We start from the raw sequence: 22,879 nt of genomic DNA on the forward strand, positions 1-22,879 counted from the left end.
CATAGTCCATCGAACGAGAATATCTCAGTGCAAGGTACCGATACCAAGCACCGATATTCCCTCTTCCCCCTTTGGTGATCGACCCGGTGTTCGAGTTTCAACCCGGGCAAGCGCCCCGCCGACCCGTAACTCGGGCCAGATTGCCTAAAGGAAAGAGTCGCGAGCTGAGTCTCACGACTCGCGGGTCATTGACCTACCCTTGCAAGCTCCGAATTGCCGTCGAACGAGCGGAGCACGCACATGCAAATATCAACAAGTCTGTTGTATTCTATTGGCTTGACCTCCCCCGACGCAAGTCCTCCTCGCGAGGGTCGAGGCAACGTCGACCCACCTCTCTGAGGTCATTATTTTTCATCGTTTCGTGCCATCGATACCAGGAGTGCATCTACGACTTCTTCGCGTTTCAACGCGTTTATCGGGAATCGAACCCACATCAGCAGCCAAGCAGAAGATCGCCTCCGTACTGACTTGCATCTCCGTCGGCTACGCGCTTGCGCAGAAGCCCGTGCAAGGAAAACCAAGTTCGGTACATAACACTAGATATACTCTAACCAAAGAATAAAACGAGTATCAATAGATGGCGCTACCGACTTATGAAAGTTTCGAGATTCATGAGAGAATGACAACGATATACCTATGAGTTGTTTCATTCATTTTTTCTAAATAATCGTAAAAGTAACGGGACTAAATAGGCTGTGCATCACGATACAGTTAAATTTCAAAATTCCGATCATGGCACTGGGAAACCGAAGAAAAATTCTATCAAAAAAGTCAATAAAAAAAAATTTTTTTTTGGAGATTTTAGGTACCTTTTCCCCTTAAATAACTGAATTATCTGATTTCTTAGTGTCTGGTGAAAGAACACCATAAACCAAATTGAGAATAGTATTCCAAATGTGCTTGCATACCTGTGGAAATTCGTTGTAAGAAACTTAAACAAATTGTAAGCAAATATCAAACGCCAAAGATGGTGAATCTACCTGGTGCATATATTACAACACATGTAATATATCTTATTGCCGATAGATGTAACAATCTTGACGCGATATTTGTCTAACAAGTGAAACGTGAATCTGATTAACTCAGAATTATACGGTGACGTTACGATGACATGTTTTTAATCACTAGGCAATACATTCCCATTATTACAATCATCACGTCTGCGCTTCAGACAATGCATACGTTTATAAATGAATTTATCAACAAATTGATCGTGGTAGTCATTTACTCGAAAAATCCTGCGTATCCTTCCTACATTCTGCCGATGGAATCTTGAATCTGACAAGAGTAACGCTCTATTAACTAACAAGGAGACCTTCTCACCTTCGGGTCATGGATTTGGCCCAAACTTTTTCTGGTCATTCAGGACAGTTAGAAAATATGCCCTGTTATGTTAGGTTGTATGAATATGCTCTAGAAGCCTTACGTAAAAAATAATAAAAATAAGCATATAAAGTGCAATAAATATTCATTTCTTATCCTCAAACTATTTTGGTTACTTATTTTAGACACCTGGATCTTGAAAACATTACAATTCATTTTTAAAAAGTTGTTGGATCTCACTCGTGACTCAAAACATTGCAATATTGCTCAAAAGCATGGCATGAGATCATGGTAAATAGTAGCCTTACGTGCAAATATGGCAAGGTATCATTCATACACATGAAACTTGTACACGGGCGTTTCTGTACACAAGTAAAAGGAGTCCAATATTTGTACACATAATCGAACTTTTTTTTTAAATTCAAAAAATTTAAAAAAACATCGTAATCTTAATTTATTGAATTTAAAAAAAAGTTTGGTTATGTGTACAAATATTGGACACATTTTACTTCTGTAATGAAATGCCCGTGTACTTCTTAATCGTAACTTCTTAACAATGATATGTAATGTTTTCAAGAACCAGGTGTCTAAAATGAGTAACCAACATAGTTTGAGGGTAGTAAATGAATATTTATTGCACTTTATATGCTTATTTTTATTATTTTGAATTTCATTTTTTATCTAACGCTTCTAGGGCATATTCACACAACCTAACATAACAGGGCATATTTTCTGACTGTCCTGAATGACCAGAAAAATTTTGGGTCAAATCCATGACCCGAAGGTGACAAGGTCTCCTTGTAAGTTATAGACAGTATTGATCTTTAATTTCAACGGATGATTAGATAAGAAATTAATAGTTCTTTGTGACGAAATCTCTTCCATATACCAATCAGTAACAATGTTCGTCCCACTTCGAGTAAATTTCACATCCAAAAAATTCAAAGAGCCATCAACTTCTACCTCATGAGTAAACTTTATGTGTCTATTGTGACTGTTAAACACTCCAAGAATGGTGTAAATATGCTCAACATTCATATAGGCAAAGCCGTCGTCTACATACCTATATGAAAACCACGGTACAATACCAAAATCTCTTTGTAACTCATGCCAACACTGTGACTCCAAATCTGATAATAAAAGATCAGCAAAAAATGGCGAAATATTTGATTCCATAGGAAAACAGAGTTCATTATTGACCTTCATATTTGTCAAGAATAGAGGAAATGTAGAAAAAAATCATGTTTTATAGGATAGGAAGGCCAATTATGAAGTCTGTTTGTCTGCCGATGACAAAAATTTATCAGAAGTTGTATTTTGGTGTATCGATGAACATATTACAATATTGGCCATATCGCTGGATACGAACATATTTATTTTTGCCACTGAAGCTGAAATTAAGAAATTAAGGTACTTGGAGTTTATGAATATGATTTTTGACATCAAATTTGAATTCCTTATAAAATTTTACATAAAAAATCATGTTTCAATCATTTTTTCATATTCACTCTTGGAAAGCAGAATAAAATATAAAAAATCAAATTACAACTCTAATCCAAGGGGGGNGGGGGGGGGACAGTTGACGCGATGTAGCCCAAATATATATAATAAACGAGCTGAGAAAATAAATGATGAAAATAGATTTTTTTATTTTTTTTTTCAACCGGTAATAGTACATTAAAACAATATCGGCTATATGATGCGCCAGGTCTATGGGATCCGGGTTATTTGGAGTTGCAGTTGACTCTGCTTCAGACATTTTCAGAGATCGAATCTTCTAGGTCGATCCCAGAATGGAAAAATAATTCTGACAGCGTGAAAAATTTTACCAAGTCCTCTATGCTTCTGATTTGCTCTTAGTTTTTGGTTAAAACCTTTTCTACAATGCATCTGATCGAAAAATTAGGATTTCCATTAAAAAGTTCCCCTGCATGCAGTTATATCAATATTATCCCTCGATTCTTGGGCACCATATATTTCACTCATTTCAATTTTTCTTTGCAGATATTAACTGGAACTTGGTTAGTCGATGGAAATCCTCAAGTTATCTTATTTGATATTAAAAATACAACTTGGAAGTTGGAAGAATACCGTCAAGAACTTTGGAATACTTGCAATATTGGAGTACCTCTACTTGATGCAGAGTCAAATAACTCAATTTTATTTGGCTATCTCGTGTGCGAATTTATTTCTGAATTTAGGTACGTATGCACTAGACTGGACCTTAATGAATTTTTTTCTTCTTTCCATGAGTGCTGGGTGCACCTCAAGTTTAAAATGTAATTTACATGTAAAAATCATGAAAATATGATCAAGGCTTATGAAAACCATGAATATCGTCCATTGAAGTGGTCGTAGAGTTAATTTTTTTTCGAATACTCTTATTCCCATGCACTTTGATCCGCTGAATCGAATGCAATTATTATTTTTTGCTTAGAAAATAAAGCGGATTATAATTGATCTAATATACGGGTTACATGACGAAAAATTTAAAGTTTATTTAATTCTCTTTCGACGTTCGGCTTTTGACATGCGTGGATTCTCCGCATTCTTGCTTTGACAACTCTTACACAGGGAGAGTAAAAGTATAGTGAAGTGAGTGCGCGCTATAACGGGTATGCCTTAAAGCGTAATAGCTGAGCCAAACGAAGTCAAACTTCTGCGCTGACCTAAACACAATCAGCGCGCACAACATTATAGTCAATGGGCTGTTCTGCGAACTCACAACGAGACTACGCCAGCTCCGAGTCATAGACTTGCTCCAAAAATTTTTTTCGGTCTTCTGGTACCTAATACTAAAACTCCTTGTGCTTAGTTTGATCTCATGGGCTTTAAGGTAAATTTTTTAGAGGTTTTTCACATTTTAAAAAAATCGTTGTTATTTTCTATATTTATATAGAAGTACTCAAACGAAAAAATGCAACGATCAAAAGTTTTAAAATTTTTTAAAGAATCTGCTTGAATTTTTTCAGAATTTTTGGGACCATCTACCACTCTCTTTAAAGTGGCTCGTCAGCAATCATAACAATAGTACAGCGAATCGTCTGACAGTCTTTTTCTCGCATTAGGCAGGCGACTGCTCACACAATTCAAAATTAATGATTTTACACACATTTTGTTTAATTACTCTTAAGTTAGTTCGGTAAGGGGTACTTTTTAACATACCAATCACTACTAAGAGGTAGTGACTTGAAGCATAACATATTCGTTTTTGGTTAAGATCTGTTGTTTAATAAAAAAGCTATGGCGTAAAATGTATGAAATTATGATGGCCTCCCATAAGAGCCCATGTTAAATTATTCTATTTTCAACGGCTTCGTTCTCAAAAATTATTTGGGTAACCCATGCTGAAATTTCTACAGCATTTCAAGGGCACTTTAGAAGAATTCAAGACGGAGCAATCTTCTCGATCGGGAGGGTGCGTATGTGATGATAGTTCTGGACCTTGAAGTATCTCGACGTTGTCCGTTCCATGTACAGGAATCGTAATAGCTCGAGCTCTACACTCTCGACTTCGAAGCTTATTACAGTCCCAATATGTCATACTTTTCACTACTTTTGAACGCAAATAAACGAAGCCACGAATTATGAATTTAGTGCCTAAATTGACGGGAGTATCTACCATTTTAGCAAATTGTTAGCATTAATCGTTACCTGATGTCGAATAAGCGTCAATGGATACTAATAAGTATGTTACAATAGTGATGTAGGCACAATAAATAAACATAATCTGTGTTTACTAATTTGAGAAAATGTATGTTCGGGAAAATTTATAATCGGGAAAAATATTTTCGTGAAAATGTATATTCCGGAAAAACATATTCGGAAAAATATATGATCGGGAAAGAGGTTTTCGATAAAAGTGGTTCGGGAAGTTTTCATTCGGGAAAATGGATTCGGGAAAATGACCGGCAACGCTTTAAATAACATTTTTGCAAAGTTTCATAAACATCTGTTGTAGACCTGTTTTAATGATGAGCCACCTTAAGAAGTCCTAAATCTATAAAAAAAGCGTCAAATTTGGGCCTCTTGAATTAAGTTATAGATGGTCCCAAAACATTCTGAAAAAATTCAAGCAGATTCTTTGAAAAATTTTAAAACTTTTGTTTGTTGCATTTTTTCGTTCAAGTACTTTCATATCGATATAGAAAATAAGAAAGATTTTTTTATAATGTGGAAAATCCTGTAAAAAATGGACCCTAATGCCCATGAGATCCAACTAAGCACAGTGAGCTTCATATGGCATTGGGTACCAGGAGACCCCGAAAAATTTTGGAGCAAATCCATGACTCGGAGCTGGGGTGGTCTCCTTGTCAGTATAGAAGCCCAGCTGCTATGTCACGAGTTGGCGAAGTCACTACCCGTTTACTCTCTAAGTGCAGTCACACACTTCGATATAACGACGTTCGATCAGATACTTTGAGTCTTTGTTTTTAGTTTAGAATTTAGATCGCTTAACCAAATAAATGGTTTGCGAACTTCGTGAAAAAAAATCCGTATGACAAAAAAAATTGATTTTTTTGATTATTTATTTGTTGAAAACAATTGGTGAATAAATGATTGAACATTATTATTATTCATTTATCTGTAAAGTGCTTGTAAAGACCTTTTAAATGGTATTTTGAAAATCTTGATCCTACCTTTATTGACTGAGCTAGGAAACTTTGAAGTTTACTCACGTTTTACTTTGATAATAGTGAAAGTGATTGCAGGGCAGTGCATAAGAAGTAAAAATTAATAAAAAAAAAAAAAATAAAAATTGTTGGGATGAATAGTCGCCCGGGATGAAATGTCAGAGATGGATAATACTGGATGAGCTTTCGTAGGATGAAAATGTTAATGATGACTAGTCCGGCTGCTGTTAGAAATTGTTCGATTTCGCGCGGGTGAGCCATTCGAGACTTTATGTAAAATTTGACGCTCATTTACATCACAAAAATAAAGACATTTCAGCTTTTAAATCAATTAATTTTTAATAAAAATAATTTCTATTACAATATTCATATTATCTTTTTCAGCAATGCTGCCAATTCTATATTTAATACGAAACCTAAAATTGTTGTTCATTGTCATGAATGGCAAGCTGGAATTGCAATAATTGCACTGAAAACAAGAAACATTGAGGTTGCCACAGTATTTACAACACACGCAACATTATTGGGTCGATATTTATGTGCTGGTAAAACCGATTTCTATAACAATCTTGATAAGGTATGTTACGCTTTTTTCAGTTATGCTAAATATAAATCAGATAATGTTGTAGATCGGCACTTGCACGAATTAAAAAGTCTTGCGTTACGCGTGTTATTAGTTGATGTAATTTTATCCCTAGAATTAATTACACAGTCACACAAAAAAAAATTTTTAAATCCACCGACCGGACCTAGTGGACTTTATGTTTTTGGGGTCGCTGAATCCGAATCCGGGGTCGGTTTTTCAAGGTTGGCTCATTTTAGAGGTCATTTGAAAGTCAAATAATGAGAAAGTGGTAAAAAATCTAAAAAAAATCATAGGGTACTTATACCATTGATTGACCGCTTTCGACCAGTAAAATGACCACTTTTGGATGTGCGATAACTATTGTTTTTCCTTGTTAAATTATGATCGAACATCGAAAACAAGATGCATCGTTTACTTAAGAATTGAATAATGTACATACAAATATATTTTTAATTGTTTTTCATATGATATTTTCCAAAATGGTCATTCACTGGTACTCGGTCATTGATTGGTCTCATTACTCTACATGGATTTTTGAGGATGCTGAATCCAAATCCGAGGTCAGGTCACGTTCAAGGTCATTTGAAGGTCAAACTACGAGAATTCAATAAAAATATCTGAAAAATCACACTTATGTTTTGAGGGTCACTCAATCTGAATCAGAGGTCATTTTGACAGTATCCGGCCGTGTAAAAGTCATTTGAAGGTCATTTTAAGGTCAAATCATGAAAAAAGGTTGACAAATCTGAAAATACTCATTCATAGGTTTTTAAGGATGCTCAATTCAAGTCTAAAGTCAGATGACCTCTATGAAGTCACCTTCAAGGTCGTTTCAATGTTAGATTAATACAAGAAAGAAAAAAATTAAAAAAATATTTTTAATTTTGCATGCGTTTTTCCTTTTTTGTTTTCGTAACAAATCTTTTTTTCTTCAAATGATCGGCGTAATGGTTGAAGTTCGCGTTTTTTGCCTCTCTTATTTTGACTCTCTCTTCAACATCCAGCCATCATCGCAAATCCTATCTACCTTGATATCGCTGCTTCATATGTTTTATGTCTTGATGGAACCATTCTACTTGCTCGTCGCCAAAATCTTCACAGTTTTCTGGGAATTAATATGTATAGCTATACAGGAACTACAGTTTATAAAACATATTACATTCTATTTCGCCGAAATCCCATGATGAATGCTTCAAATATTGAGAATCTATTTTTTGTCATAGATCCGATGAAAAATTGTAACATGTAATATTAGATGGACCATGGTGCATGGATTACTTGAAAAATTTTCAAGGTAATCACAGAAGCGATCATAGAAAAATTTTAATATCAGCGATGATAAAACATTTCGACAAAATGGAATGTAATATGTCTTATAGACTGCATTCCCTGCATAACTATACGCAGATTAATTCCCAGAAAACTGTGGAGATTATAGCGAATGACAAGGAGAATGCTTCCATTAAGACATAAAACATATGAGCAGCGATATCACGGTAGATGGGATGTTGTACAGATGGCTGATTACTGCTGGATGTTGAAGAGAAAGAGCCAACATAGAGGAAGTAAATGCAAACAGAAACCTTTACGCCGATCGTTTGAAGAAAAAAAGCTGCGTTTCAAATGAAAAAAGTGAAAGGGCATGCAAAACAACCTTGATCTTGACAATAAAATATCTGAATTCCTCAGCTCCAAAAACCTATACACAATCTTTTTCTATTATTTTATCGCGTTCACTAGATAACCTTTGACCTGACCTTTAAATGGCCAGGTGTAGTCAATATGAACTATGATTGAGATTCAGCAACCTTCAAAATAGGAATGTCATTTTTCTCGGATTTTTATATTGAATTCTCTAAGTTTGACATTCAAATGACCTTGAAGTCAAGGTCGTAGGGGTCACCTAACTTTATATTTGAATTCAGCATCCTCGAAAACCTATATATGAGAATTTTCTGTTTTTTTAATTTTTTTTCATGATTTGACATTGAAATGACCTTCAAATGACCTTTACATGGCCGAATAGAGTCAAATTGATCTCTGATTCAGATTGAGCCACCCTCAAAACAAAAGTGTGATTTTTTCGGATATTTTTATTGAATTCTCGTAGTTTGACCTTCAAATGGCCTTGAAGGTGACCTCCTGTAGGTCATCCAACCTCGGATTTGGATTCAGCATCCTCGAAAACCCATGTAGGAATTTTTTCAGATTTTTTACCACTTTCCCATTATTTGAACTTCAAATGACCTCTAAAATGAACCAGCCTTGGAAAACCGACCCCGGATTCGAGTTCAGCAACCCCGAAAACATAAAGTCCACTAGGTCTGGTCAGTGGATTCGAAAATTTTTTTTTTATGTGGCTGTGTTATAGTTTCATTGAAAAAAGTTAATTTCAAATCTATTAGAATCAAAGAAAATCTTCACACATTACCTGTTCCCTAGTTAAACTAGAACTGTTTCATTTCTCACTTTACTATCTTCTGAAAAAAATTCAAACATATTCATAATTTATTAACCATATTTGCTCAAATGCTATGAATGAAGGATCTACAGATGCCTGAACATTATTTGTTGTTTTTTTTTGTTCATTTTCCTTTTTGACTGCAAAATTTTAAGTTCTCACAGCTTATTAGGTAATTTTAATCGTCTTAATTTCATATTTAGTCTTTTCTTCGGAGTCTTTTCACGAACACTTGAGTTTTTCATATTACTAGTGTTATATTGTTTTTTTATATTATTTCTATAACTACAAAGCATTTATAACTAAGCGTTCATGACTTAAAAACTTATTTTCTTAATTTGAGAAAAATAACAACGATAGTTTCAATATTGAAATTCAATATGCCATCTCAAATGTACCAGCACCTAAAAAAAATATAGAAAGTCAATGTAAAGTTGGTTAATTTAACATGGGCTTTAATGGGAACATCTGAATTTAATCAAATTTTCATCTCTCACGATCATAAACCGTAAGTTAATATGTTAATGTGTTAATTTGTTCATGAAAAGCATTAAAATCTGAAATTCATCTACTTCATAAATAAAAAAAATTATTGCGGTTTTTATAATGTGATTTATTTCGCATTTTTTGAAACCATTCATTCCCTAGATGGTTAACCCTAGTCTTCTTTCCAATAACTCGAGTCTACGTCGTTTTACAAAGGAGACCGACATCTCATTTACCGTTAAGGTATTTACTGGTTTTTTCTAAAATTTCAATTTTGCGTATATGCTCCTACATGACTTTGAAATACGGTAACAGAAGCAATGAACGTTCTCGTTTTGCTTCTGTTGAATTGACGCCCTATTCCCAATATATATATCGAAATTTAGAGAGAATATCGAATAGAAATAGAATTATTCGAAAGATATTCGAAAGATATTCGAATAGAACATTAGAGAGAATATCGAATACGCAACAATTCCAGAGTTATTGTACGTTAATTCGGCAGACTCGAAATGATCGGTTTATTCAAGGCCAAATATACGAAATAATTGTGTTACCATAATTATTTACGTTACAAGCAAAATGCTAAAAAATAGGTTAGAATACTAATAACTTCAAAATTGTCCTTATTATATAGTGCGAGCACTATAATCATACTTATCATAATATACTATAAAAATAATAAACTTTTTACCACTGTTTTATTTAGTTTAATGTGGATGAAGAAGCTGGAAAAAGACAGATATATCATAGATATTGTATTGAGCGAGCTGCTACCCACTTGGCTCATACTTTTACGACAGTGTCTGATATAACAGGACTAGAAGCTGAACATTTATTAAAAAGAAAGCCAGATATTATAACGCCAAATGGTTTGAATGTAAAAAAATTTTCCGCATTGCATGAATTTCAAAATCTGCATGCTGTCAATAAAGAAAAGATAAACGAGTTTGTCAGAGGGCACTTCTATGGGTAAGTACTTTATTATATACTATAAAAAAATATCTCATTATAGTTTTGTATAATCGAATGACGAGACCGATAAAAAGCTGGACTAGAAGGTGATGAATTCAGGTACATTTTGAAAATAGAAGGCACACAAACAATCGTCATTTATTTACTCTGTAATTTTCCGAGGTATTTCATTACGCTAGTTCGGCCAACCTGCCTGACCCCTACTATGATCTCAGTACTCTGAGAGACACTGTTTGCTTAGCAGCCGAAAGGGATGTTCCGTTTTAGTAATATTTAAAGTTAGTTCATTTTTAACAAACCAGTCGTTTAGTGCCTTCAGTTTAACATTCATACTTCGTTGAGCCTGTTCCCATGTTACGCGATAGTCAAGCACAATAGTATCATCAGCAAAAGCATACATCCTCACGTACATCAAAAATATCATTTACATAAACTAAGAAAAGTAGTGGTCCCAGGACAGTACCCCGGGGAGCCCCTATTTCAACTCTCCTAGACAGACTAGTGGCGCTACCAATTTTAACTCGGTGGGTCCTATTTGATAGATATTGCTTAAAAATATCAAAAGTGACTCCTCTTATGCCCTCACTCTCTAGTTTTTCCAACAGTATCGTGTGATTGACTGTATCTAAAGCTTTGCTTAGATCAATGAAGGTAGCTATAACGGCATTATCCTTATCAATATTTTCATAGATGCTATTCAAAATTTTCTCTAATGCTTCAGATGTACCTTATTTTTTAATAAAACCGAACTGTTTTTTATTAATTCGATTATATTTAATTAGGAAATCATATATTCTGGTATGAATCAGTTTTTTAAACACTTTTTCAATGTTTGATATCAAAGATATTGGTCTATATTTAGTCACTAGAATGTCAACACCAGATTTAAAAATAGGTACAACATCGGCTTGTTTTAATGAAGAGGGCCAAAAACCCATCTCTATGCAGTCATTAACTATCTCAGTAAGAACAGGACTGATAATGTGATTGATAATTTTTCACACTCGAGATTGTATATTATCTGAACCACCATTTTTATTTTTCATATCTATATATTACGCGTTGAATGAATCTCGCGCTAAAGTTCTGGCCTCCCCAAAAAATCTGGAAAATCGATGACTAAAAAGTGTAAGTATGGTGAATATCTTCAGAATTTCGCATTAATCTTTGTTATGCTCTAGAATGAGCTAGGAAGCTTCAATCAAAAACTTGAAATGGTCAAATTTTATTAAAATTTGACAAGGTATTCAAAAAAATATTTTCAAATTTTTTTACCGGAACCATCGGGTTCCAGGAACCTTTTTTGTTAAAAATAACGTTTTTCGGCTCCGGACGCTATCGCCTTCACTAAATTAATCTGAAAAAATTTAAGATCATGTATTTTGATGAAGAAAAAAATAAAAAAATATATCCAGATTTTTGGAGGCTCCATTACATGTTGTACCTATTTTAGTGGAAAAAAGGGGGTTTTCAGCTCTAGGCTTTATCGGCATGAATGAAAAATTCTGAAAAAACTCAAGGAATCGTTTTTTGGTCTCAGAATTAAGAAAAAAACACTCCGGTCTGGTATATTGAACCATTTCACCGAAAATAAAACAATTGTAATTTTCAATGATTTTTTCTGAAGGCTGAAGCACTCAAATCTGGAAAAATTCAAGATTGTTTGAATTGTTAAAAAGTACCTTCATGAATTTTTTCAGATTTTTCAATTACTTCAGGGCTTCAGAATAAATATAAATAGAAAATAGACGTTTATAGCGGGGGTGGGGAGTAGGAGCGGGGAAGGGGTCTAAAATTTTGGTTTTGGGACCCTTTTTCAATGCACGATAACATACCAGGAAAACATTTCAGGAAAATCCGTGAACCTTGCCTGCAGGTGTAATGTACAGACCGACTCGTCAGCACAACGCACGCAGCAGCGACCTTGGACATGCAAGTGCAATCTGCCTCACCGACCGTGGGTAAGACCGAGGGTCGAGCTAGTAGGTAGCAGGCACGAAGAAATACGCCGCTTGGGTAGATGCATACCACACCGCACACCGCATGCACGCATCAAAGAACCAACCGTCTCGAGCACGCTTGGACGCGCAGAGTACCGCCGACGCACAGGCGCTCAGATGAAAGAGCAGCCGCCGATGCACATACGTTCAGATGAAAGAGCACCGCAAGCACCAGCGCAACCGACAGCCTCAAATCCCCGCAAGCACGCATGAACCAATGGGCCATTAATAGATGAAACGGCGCCGCCGGATGCAGGTTCAGATGCGTAACCGAACTCTGCAGCGGCACCGACGCAGCCGTTACTCCGCCTACTGCACGACCATTGGCGCTCCCCTTCTCTTACTCCCTCAAAGCCTACAGCCACAGTGCGTTTGAGCTATCTGAACCGGTGGCTTGATCACCCGTCCAGCGGCTATCCCTTCCCTCCTCCCTCGCGCTGCCGATTTTCCGACGAGTATATATTGAGCGCAGTTTTTCGCTGCAGTATCATTCATTCTTGAACGACCAACCAAGCACTACCCCAGCTCTTGCTAATTGACTTGCGAACCGATTATATTGACGAACCTCTGTTGGACTTTAACTTTGTTAGGATCATATCCGTGAAGGACTCAGCCGCAGAGCTAGTTAGTGGACTTAGTCTCGTGAGCAATTGGCGAACTTAGCCTCTGAGTTATTTAGCGAACTTAGTCTCTGAGTTATTTTGCGATCTTAGTTTCTGAGTTGATTAGTGAACTTAGTCTCTGAAGTGATTAGCGAACTTAGCCTCCGAGCTAATTACCGGACATAGTCCATCAAACGAGAGTGTCACAGTCGCTCGTCGCCACGGCTTCGTGCACTGGAGAATATCCCGGTGCGAGATTCTGACGTTCGAGTGCCGATACTCCCTCTTCCCCTCTCTTCAATCAACCTCGTGCTCAGGTATCAACATGGGCGGATGTCCTTTTGATTCTCGGCACGGGCAAGATTGTCCAGAGGAAAGAGTTGCGTTACCGGAGTCTCACGACCCGCAGGTCATCGACCTCTCCCTGCAAGCTCGGACTTGCTGTTCCAACGAGCGGAGCACTTGCGCGACGAGTAGCAATAAGTCCGTTGCACTCCGTCGACGTGACCTCCCCTGACGTAAGCCCTCCTCGCGAGAGTCGAGGCAACGTCGGCCCACCTCTTTGAGGTCATTATTTTGTCCTCGTACGTACCATCACCACCAGGAGTGCGCGTGTGTCTTCCTCACGTTTCAAAGTGTTAATTGAGAACCGAACCTACCTCCACGGCCGATCAGGATCATCGCTACTGTACCGACTCCATCTGCGTCGTCTGCGCGCTTGCGCATCAGCCCCTGCAACCAATCGACGATCGAATGTATATATATTTATATGTAATAAATACCTTGCATTTAAAATGTATATGGGTCAAAATAATTGATACCTTGTATTTACAATATATATAAATAATAAATACCTTATATTATTTTATTATTTACAAATACCTTACATTATTTTTTACATTACCTTACATTACCTTACATTACCTTACATTATTTACAATACCTTATATTATTTTATTATATTATTTACAACGTATATATATTGTGACGATGTCACTGGCGACGAACGCCACTCGTTTGTGTATGAATGCCGCGCGTATGCACGTGTGAGAGTTGCGACCGACCTACCGTATAGGATGAAGGAGGAGCTAAGCGCTCCTAACTTTCACGCGCCGCGGCAGTGTAGGCACGTGCCTGTTACCGGCCGAGCGAGCGGCAAGTCGAAACAGCAGCAGCAGTAGAGCAACGAGCAACGAGGAGGAAAACGAAGGCGAGCCAAAACGACACGTGAAACGACGCCATTATTACACGTTACCGCTCGATCGAGTACGCACCACAACGTGGCAGAGTTTTTGTTGAGTTCGCGAGAGAAGCTAGTGAGCTGAGTACGGCGAGTCCGAGGCGAAGTACGTAGAGAGAGTGAGCTAGTCGTGTGTGGAACCAGTGGAGAGGTTAGGAGCGTGTCGAGCTCGACGATAACGAGTGCGAGCTACGCGTTACGTAGTGCTGTGTGTGCCGCGTCACGCACGAACAACATCGTCGCGAAGACCGAGGTGGCATCGTGAGAGAAATGGGAGCAGTGCGAGTGCTACCGCGTACACTTTGCCAACAAGAAACGGCGCCGATCCACGATCCATCGGCGAGGCTACATCGACGAGTGAGAAGTGGCGCAGATCCGATCCAAATCGACTCGGACACAACCTCGCGCCTGCATCAACGAGTCGACAGCGGCATGGCATCGCAAGATCGCGCCGAGGACTTCGTAAGCGTTTAGTTTCTTTGTAATTGGTAATCGTTCTTGGTCGGTCGTGTGTGTGTGAAGGGCGTGCATATTGTATGTCGATGTGTGTGTGTGTGTGTGAAATAGTACGTCGCGTCGTAAAGTAAATCTAGTAGCGTGTAGTTGTAATTGCGTAGTAAGTCGTCCGAGGCGAGAAAGTCGCTTTTGAGTCGCGCGCGATCGGGTGCCAAGAATCGGCCACATTTGGATTTCGCCGTATCCGTCAGCACGTCGTCGCAGAGCCGTCGTAGGCCGAGTCGTGCGAAGTCATTGCCGAGTAGTGAGTAAGTACGCGTCACGAAATCGGGAACCGAGCAGGGCACGTGTTGTGACTCTGTGATTCCCCTTGGACTTTCGCGGGCGAATTCACGTGGTATTAGGCTTCGCGTAAAGTGACGCAGAGACGCGCGAGTGCAAGTGCGCGGCACGAGATTGGGATTCGAGCCGAGAGCGCGTTGTGACTCGACGGTTTCCCCTTGGACTCTCTTGCGTGTACCCTTATGGTACTCTGACGTCACACTTAAGTAATAATTGAGATTCTCTTGTCAATTAAACGCGATTGAGTAGTAATTTAAGAATATTTGCGAATTATTAGAATACGAATAACTTGGACATTAATTGAATAAATAAGTGACTTTTCGATTTAACCAAACTCCCTCTTGTGATCATTTCGCGAACCTTTTTCTAACCTTTTCAGCACGGAATTGCCGACGCTCGAGGCACGCTTGGTGGAAGGCTCGACCCCCTTTTGAGGTAAGACGACCTGATAGGCTAGCCGGAGCCTCAGTAACAAATAATTAGACTGCAGGGCGAGCACAGGCTACGGCCCAGACCCTCGCACTTCACAGTATATATTATAAGGTAAACCACCCAGTCGCTGGACAGTTAGTAGCGGCGTGGCGGAATATTGATGTTTTAAGCCTCTTAGTGAGCATATAGACATGAATGAATACCTAGAATGGATCATTTATGTCTTAATCAATCATTTAAAACCACTTACAGTAACTTTTGAGCTGTAATTTATGAGAAATTAGAATAAAAAGATAACATCTTCGTGAGCCTATAACTGGACATGCAAAATGCGACTTGTGCCTCTGTTCCGAATACTGTATATAATCCCAGTAGCTGGACAGCATCGATCGAGACGCGCTCGCACAATTCATTCAAAATCAACGATTATTTTACGATTTTATATTTAATAGAGAAGACCAATGAGATAAATGCACGATACTTTTTTTTACATACTGTTGATTATTTTATTAGTTTATTCTATAGTTGATAAGTAAGTAATTTAATAGAAAAAATGTATCAATTTATAAGAATATGTGAACGCGATTTTCGCGTATTCACTTGATGCTCAATAGATAGATTAAAATTTATTGTACATATAATTTTACCAAGTAAATTTCAATTGTATAATCACAAAGGATGGCGGATGGCAATTTGAGATCAGGAAATGATACATGTAATTAGAAATAAAAGAATTTTTTAAATTTAGTCAATTTTTATTGATAACAATATAATAAAAAAGTTGAATTAAAAATTAATCATTCATTTTTTTTCTCTAAACATTTTTTTTCGGTTTTAATTTTTAGTTTTAACGACTTTTTTTATGCCATAAATTCCTTTATTTTCGCATCAATAGCTTTTTTTTTGTCATCACCAGCATTTTACTGTGCTCGAGCAGCTTTTTCTTCTTGAATTTTTTTTATTTTATTTTCTTCTCTGGTTTTTTTCTATTATCTTTTTCCATAATCTTTCTTCGTTCTTCTTCTTCTTTTTCTCTATGAAATCTTTCGAAATCTTCTGATGTCAAAATGAGTGATGCTTTATTTCAATTTTCATTCTTTTATTAGGTATTTTTAGTGGTATCGCCAATGCTCTTTTAAATGGTACAGGCAATGAAGCCTCAAAATCATCACCAGGTTTCATTACCTGCTCTGCGTTTAGAGATATCTGACGTTGACTTAAATCTGACAACTCAGTTTTAGATTGATTCCCCAAGTTATTATCGTTTATGACTGGTGACAATCCTATTTCATTTTCACCTTCAATCTCAGTAGACTCTGAAAATTTGTGTTATTGTAAAAAAGTTTACTTATCATCATCAAGAAACTTTATTTTCAACTTCTTACCTGTTATGATCAACTTAATTGCAGTAGTATCAGTTGGAGTAGAAGCTATTGCTATCTTGCTGGATACTTCAATGTCCTCATTGAGTACTTCATTGATATTACCATTTCCTACTCAAAATTTATCAAATTTTAAAAAATTTTATATAGAACACAATCATACAAAATCAAATACATAATAAATGTTTTTCATAACTTGAATGCTATTCATCCTGCTGCCAATGATGTATAGCTTGAACGCTATTAATTGATTTTCTTCTATCAATGATGTATAGCTTGAACACTATTATTCAGATTTCAGTTGCCAATGATGTATAGCTCGAACGCTATTATTCATATTTCAGTTGCCAATGATGTATAGCTTGAACGCTATTATTCGGATTTCAGTTGCCAATGATGTATAGCTTGAACGCTATTAATCATATTTCAGCTGCTAATGATGTATAGCTTGAACGCTATTATTCATATTTCAGCTGCCAATGATATATAGTGTGACGAAGCACATGCCTGCGAGCTCAAACGTCGCGCCTGACCGAGGGCAGCCCGTACACCGGCACCACGCGAGATCTCTTCGTCGCGAGAATGCACGAGTGAATGATTTCGCGTATATTTCTCGTAGCCTAGGTTTCAGGCCAAGAAGAAGATGAGCAGAGCAGACCGAGGACGCAACACCGACGCCAAGACAACAAGCCGCACTTCGAGATTCTACGAGCCTAGGCCGAGCAGAAGCACGCAGGCCGCACAAGAGCAGTAGCCGAGTCACGTGACTACTGCGCAATCTACTACGCCGCAGACAACGCCACGCAAGGCAGATTACCACGAGCCAAGCAAGTGTGTGCACATGCGAAGCCAACAAAGGAAAAGTTAGTTGTTTTTCGCTGTGTTTTAGCTGTTTTACGATAACAACAGTAGTTCGCGACAGTGCCAGTTCGGTGTTAAAGAACTCGCCGACAAGTAAAGGTTGGTCGGAGTACGAGTGTCGTGCGAGAAACACAGAGTGAGTGCCAGGGACGACCGCCAGAAAGTGAGGCTAGTTTTGCCTCGAGACACGCGGTGCCGATACGTACTCGAAAGCCACCTAGGCCAAGAAACAGGAATTTTGCCACGGAGTGCAGGCGACGGAGGCCACGACAGCAAAGGAGTTTGCCAGGGCATCATCTACTGAAAAGCCGGCGAAGAGGTTAGCTTTAAGATTATTTAGGTGGTCGGTCGCTTGGCCGTGTGCACGATTGCGTCATCGTGCTCGCGCGTGTATCGAGATTGTGTGTGTGCGTGTGAGTGTTACCGCAGCGGCGGCAAGCTCAGTGTGTGTGTGCGAATCGACGGCACACTGCCGTGTTGCGTAATTAGGATAACACGCAGGTGTAAGGCGCGGCGTAGACGCGGTCTCGCGGAGTTAGCCACGTGGCTACAGGTCGACGAGCGAAGCACGCGCGCGTCGGCCGAGCTCGTTCGACCACGCGTACGTAGCGACGGCCATTTTGGCCAAGTAAAATAAGAGAGTCACGACGTAACCTATTGCTGCGGAGCAAAGGTTCGGCCACGGAAGGCAAACAAGAACGCCACCAGCGCACCCGGTGGCCAATGTTAAAAGTGAAATAAAGTGACTAGATTTTTGAAATTGAATCTCGCGAGTCATTATTAATTCGTTATTTTGTTGTAAATTTCCTAGACTCCCTCTTTTCAGCGCGTAGAGCAATTATGCAAAATTACAAGGATTTTCGCGGAGTTCGCGACAAATTGAGATTTCCTCGGCCGATTCGAAAGGTGAGTCGCTGGGGCCAACAGCTCGGCCCAAACTCGGCGGAAGGCCCAGAACCTCCTCGGAGAAATCAGCGTGAGTACAAGAGGTCCCACCTAATAAAATTCTTGACGACGGCATTTGAGCTGGACCTTATTTGATAAGGCCAATTTGCAGCGTCGCAATAGCTTGAACGCTATTAAATTTTCATAAAGGACCAATAGCTTTAACGCTATTAAATCATTTTCATCTGCAACTTAAATAGTGTTATAGTATTTCTGATGTAAATTAAAGTTGAAGCCAAAAATCATATGTTAAATTTGTTTAACTCTAAACAATCTTATTTAATAAGTACTATAAGCATATAATATTTAGTCTAAAAGCCAAAGGTATGTTTTTGGAATACTGTAAGACAGACTTATCAACATCAACTTTGCAAAACATTGAATAATTAATTAATTACCTTGCACTGCTAACTTTAGAATTTTAATATCTGTATTTGCAGTCAAAGTTTAGTATGATAAACTTGAATCAAGTTCAATATCAGCCGTTACTAATTCTAAAATGTTATTTGATGACACACTTGTACCCAATGGCGTTTCATTTATAATCTGATCAATATTACTATATCCACCTATATAACATACAAATTTATAAACATTCAAAATAAACAACGGCACTGATTAAATGAAAATTTATAAATTTCATTAGTCACATAATATAAATAAAAACAAACAAACCATTTGTAAGAGTGGAATGATCAACAGTATGAATTGCATCTGACTGCAGTGTATCCTGATTACTGTCATTACCTACATATACAACACATAAATTAATAAACTTTTTAAATACACAGATACACTTGTTATTAAAATTATAAATTTCACAAGTCACATAATATAAATAAAAACAATCTAACCATTTGTTATATTGTCATGATCCAACGTATACATTTCATCAAACTGTCCATCTTGACTGCTGTTATCAATACCTGACAGGTGTAGCCAATATTCGAATAAACTTTGTTAGAATTATTGCTCAGGTGCAAATTTGAGTTTTTATTGCTCACAGCACTTTTAAATTCTTCCAAGGTTTCTTGACTCAAAAATTTTTCCAAATGTATCAGGTGATATTGATTTTCTAAAATAACTTTTCTTTGAGAAGATGCAGCTTCAAATATGTATTCATACTCATGAAAAATATCAAACAGTAACAAAAAAACAGTAATTTTACTTTAAACAGGTTTGTACTTATGGGAAATCCCTTGGTATAGATCACGTTTGCAGGTAGAAAAATATGGGTTCTCCAGTAGGCTTTTTGACTATCCTCAGATAGTCAATTTTCTTGATATTATTCCTAAGAATCTCCAAATATGTTTCACATCTGTTTTTATCGTCAACCTTGTGTTTGGTATCTATTGTTTTATTACATACGGCAATACAGTTGCAACACTTTATATTTTCTTCATTATTACAATCTTTGGTAGAGTTCGTTCCGGCACATGTTCCACATACAAAAGTTGCAGAGGTGCATTTCTTTGAACTGTAAGAGTGATTTAAGTGATAATAAAGAAAATAGTGAAAATCAAAATTAATGTCACCTATGCAGAGTTTTTATGTGAGACCTACCCATGCGTCCATCCCATCAATTATTATATTATTTGTGTAATTCTCAAACACATTTAAAATAAAGAAAAGTTAAATATAATCCAAGAAAGAAAATTCAACGAGGAAAAGGACTCTGAAGTTCCACTTCCACTTGTAGTGCTTTTATATAGTACATTTTTTTGGGTTCCATTTCGAATTCTAGTAACTAGATACATTTTATACCTAAAGTTTCGAATAAACGTTTAAACATAATTTTTACGAGAGACTTGAGTTTTCACATAGTAGTATTTTTCACGAAAATAATAAAAAATAGTAGTTTCCGATACAAGGGCCACAAGTAACACTTTTTGTCACGGCGTAGTTTAGGGCTTGAGCGCAGCTAGGGTCCTAATAGCTGGGCCGAAAAGTGTCCCCTATGGCCCGAGTATCGAACAACATTTTATAGCACTGTGCCAAGTTCACATTTATGCCACCTTTTCCGAGCCATGATTCGCACTTCTGGTAGCGCGAAGTGAGGTTAGCGCACGAGCGTATGCGAGTGCGATGCACGAGACTTAAGGAGATGCACGAGACTTTCGCAGTGATATTACCACTGGCTGTGGCTTACGCTCACGTCAACTCATCAGTCATTGACGGAGTGGTAATGGTACAGTCCGTTTGGTGGTCAAAAACTGCACATATCAACAACAACAAAAGTCTGTTAGAAATCGTGACGTAAAATATTTTCATAAGAAAAATATTAATAAGTAGTTGATTGCTTTTTAATAAATCTTTCCACTCTGACTATGCACTGATTTACAATTTTATAACTAAATTTTCTTTAATAAAATTTAATATAATTTTTTCATTTCATTACTTTATTATTTTTCAGGCATTTTGATTTTAATCTTGATAAGACATTATATTTTTTTATTGCTGGCCGATACGAGTTTGGAAACAAAGGAGCAGACATATTTATTGAAGCATTGGCTCGACTTAATCATTATCTCAAATCATCTAAGCTTGATGTGACAGTAGTTGCATTCCTAATTTTTCCTGCAAAAACCAATAATTTCAATGTTGAGTCCTTACGTGGACATGCAGTAAGTAATTTTTTATTAAAACGGTATCAATTACATTCTAGAAAATTTCATTTAACATTATGGAAAGTAATCAAAATGGTATCTTATAGTACTGTAACTTATGAACTCTCAAACGTTGGTGAAAATGGAAGTTTTATGACCGACGGTTGAACATATGCTTTTAACATCCTTCTGCTTGGTTGTTTCCTTTGTTATTGAACACTTTTGTATATCAACCAATGCAACCCTGCGAATGAGCATGCTTGAATATTATCATTAATAATAGTTTATTTGATATAACTGCACGCAGAAAATAAAATAAATACGACTACGACTACGACTACGTACAATTGTATAAGTAACCCGTATATAGGAAGCGCCTACTCTGTGCTACCACCGTCACCACTACAAAGGGGACAAAAAATCCTACTCAAAAATGAAACAAAATTTTTTTCGATTTTAAGCCCCCTGTTACCCCTTAAGCTTATAGGCCTTGAGTGCCTGCCGACTTACTCGCGGCCTAGAGGACGATGTAGTCGGATGGAAGGAGGCGTGTTGAATAAAGGCAGACTAGTATGATTAGGTAGTGAAACAATGAGTTTTATTGTGTGGATCGGAGCGCCGGTAAAGCGGCCGATCTCTGTGCTCGCTCGAATTGATCTGGTCGTGCTTAAGCTATCGTCGTTGCGCGAAGGCGCCGTCGGCGCTTACACAAGTATGTACGTATAGCGTCCTCTGACGCGTCTATAACGGTGCCTATCGCCACATAGCCCCCCCCCCCCCCCCCNCGTATCGCCACATAGCCCCCCCCAATGTTTGCGAGGGTAGCGAGGAAACATGACGGACCAACAAAACAAAATGTGCGAACGCACTTAAGACAATGTTTCCGCATACGCGTATATAACATACCATATTACTGCTTGGAACCAAGTGAACAGCTTATCTGTTACTGAAGTTAGATATACTTCTTACAAAAAAAACAACAATATATACACATATGCTTCCCGCAGTTATTGCTTTTAAACAAAAATAAATTCATGCACTCACGTAGTTATTGTTTTTAAACAAACAAAAAAAATATACATTAATATGTACGCATGCGCCGTTACATGTCCAATTTCTTTTACATTCGTAAAATTTAAATTAACTTTGACTCTATAATTACGTGTGCAATACATACAAAAAAGAAAAAAGGAATGTTTGGCCAACGCACTTAAGATTATGCAGTTATACAGTTTCACAATAAAAAATAATTCTAATTATTTCATACGGATTGAATATCCGAATAACATCCGAGAACACCTGGAATATAATCAAACTTATTTATAAACGCACTTATGAATGCAATTATTATACCAAAGATATTAGGTGTACATTTCACTTAAGCTCGGTTACGCTTTTATAAAGATTCACTTATCTCTATAAATAAAGTGCTAATTTGATGAAGTCAAGCAATCCATTTCGTTTAAGAATTTAAAATTTCTGTCTTTAATTTTTCTTTCCAGCGAAGCTGGTATCATAGTTTTACATTTTACAAATTTAAAAGTGAAT

At 37.3% G+C, this 22,879-nt stretch overlaps 1 protein-coding gene across 3 annotated transcripts in view; it reads left to right on the plus strand.

Annotated features, from left to right (window-relative positions):
- The window catches only part of LOC106657935 (glycogen [starch] synthase), a 58,534-nt gene that overhangs the window by 4,964 nt on the left and 30,691 nt on the right, over nt 1-22,879 (plus strand). For all 3 annotated transcript variants that reach the window (XM_023458367.1, XM_023458369.1, XM_023458368.1), the window contains exons 4-7: nt 3,328-3,524; nt 6,342-6,534; nt 10,200-10,462; nt 21,139-21,349. In XM_023458367.1, coding sequence (XP_023314135.1) covers nt 3,328-3,524; nt 6,342-6,534; nt 10,200-10,462; nt 21,139-21,349 — 864 coding nt within the window. The remainder of the gene's footprint in view (nt 1-3,327; nt 3,525-6,341; nt 6,535-10,199; nt 10,463-21,138; nt 21,350-22,879) is intronic.

The sequence above is a fragment of the Trichogramma pretiosum genome, unplaced genomic scaffold (genome assembly GCF_000599845.2).
Source record: "Trichogramma pretiosum strain Unisexual culture from Peru unplaced genomic scaffold, Tpre_2.0 scaffold78, whole genome shotgun sequence".
Lineage (NCBI taxonomy): Eukaryota > Metazoa > Arthropoda > Insecta > Hymenoptera > Trichogrammatidae > Trichogramma > Trichogramma pretiosum.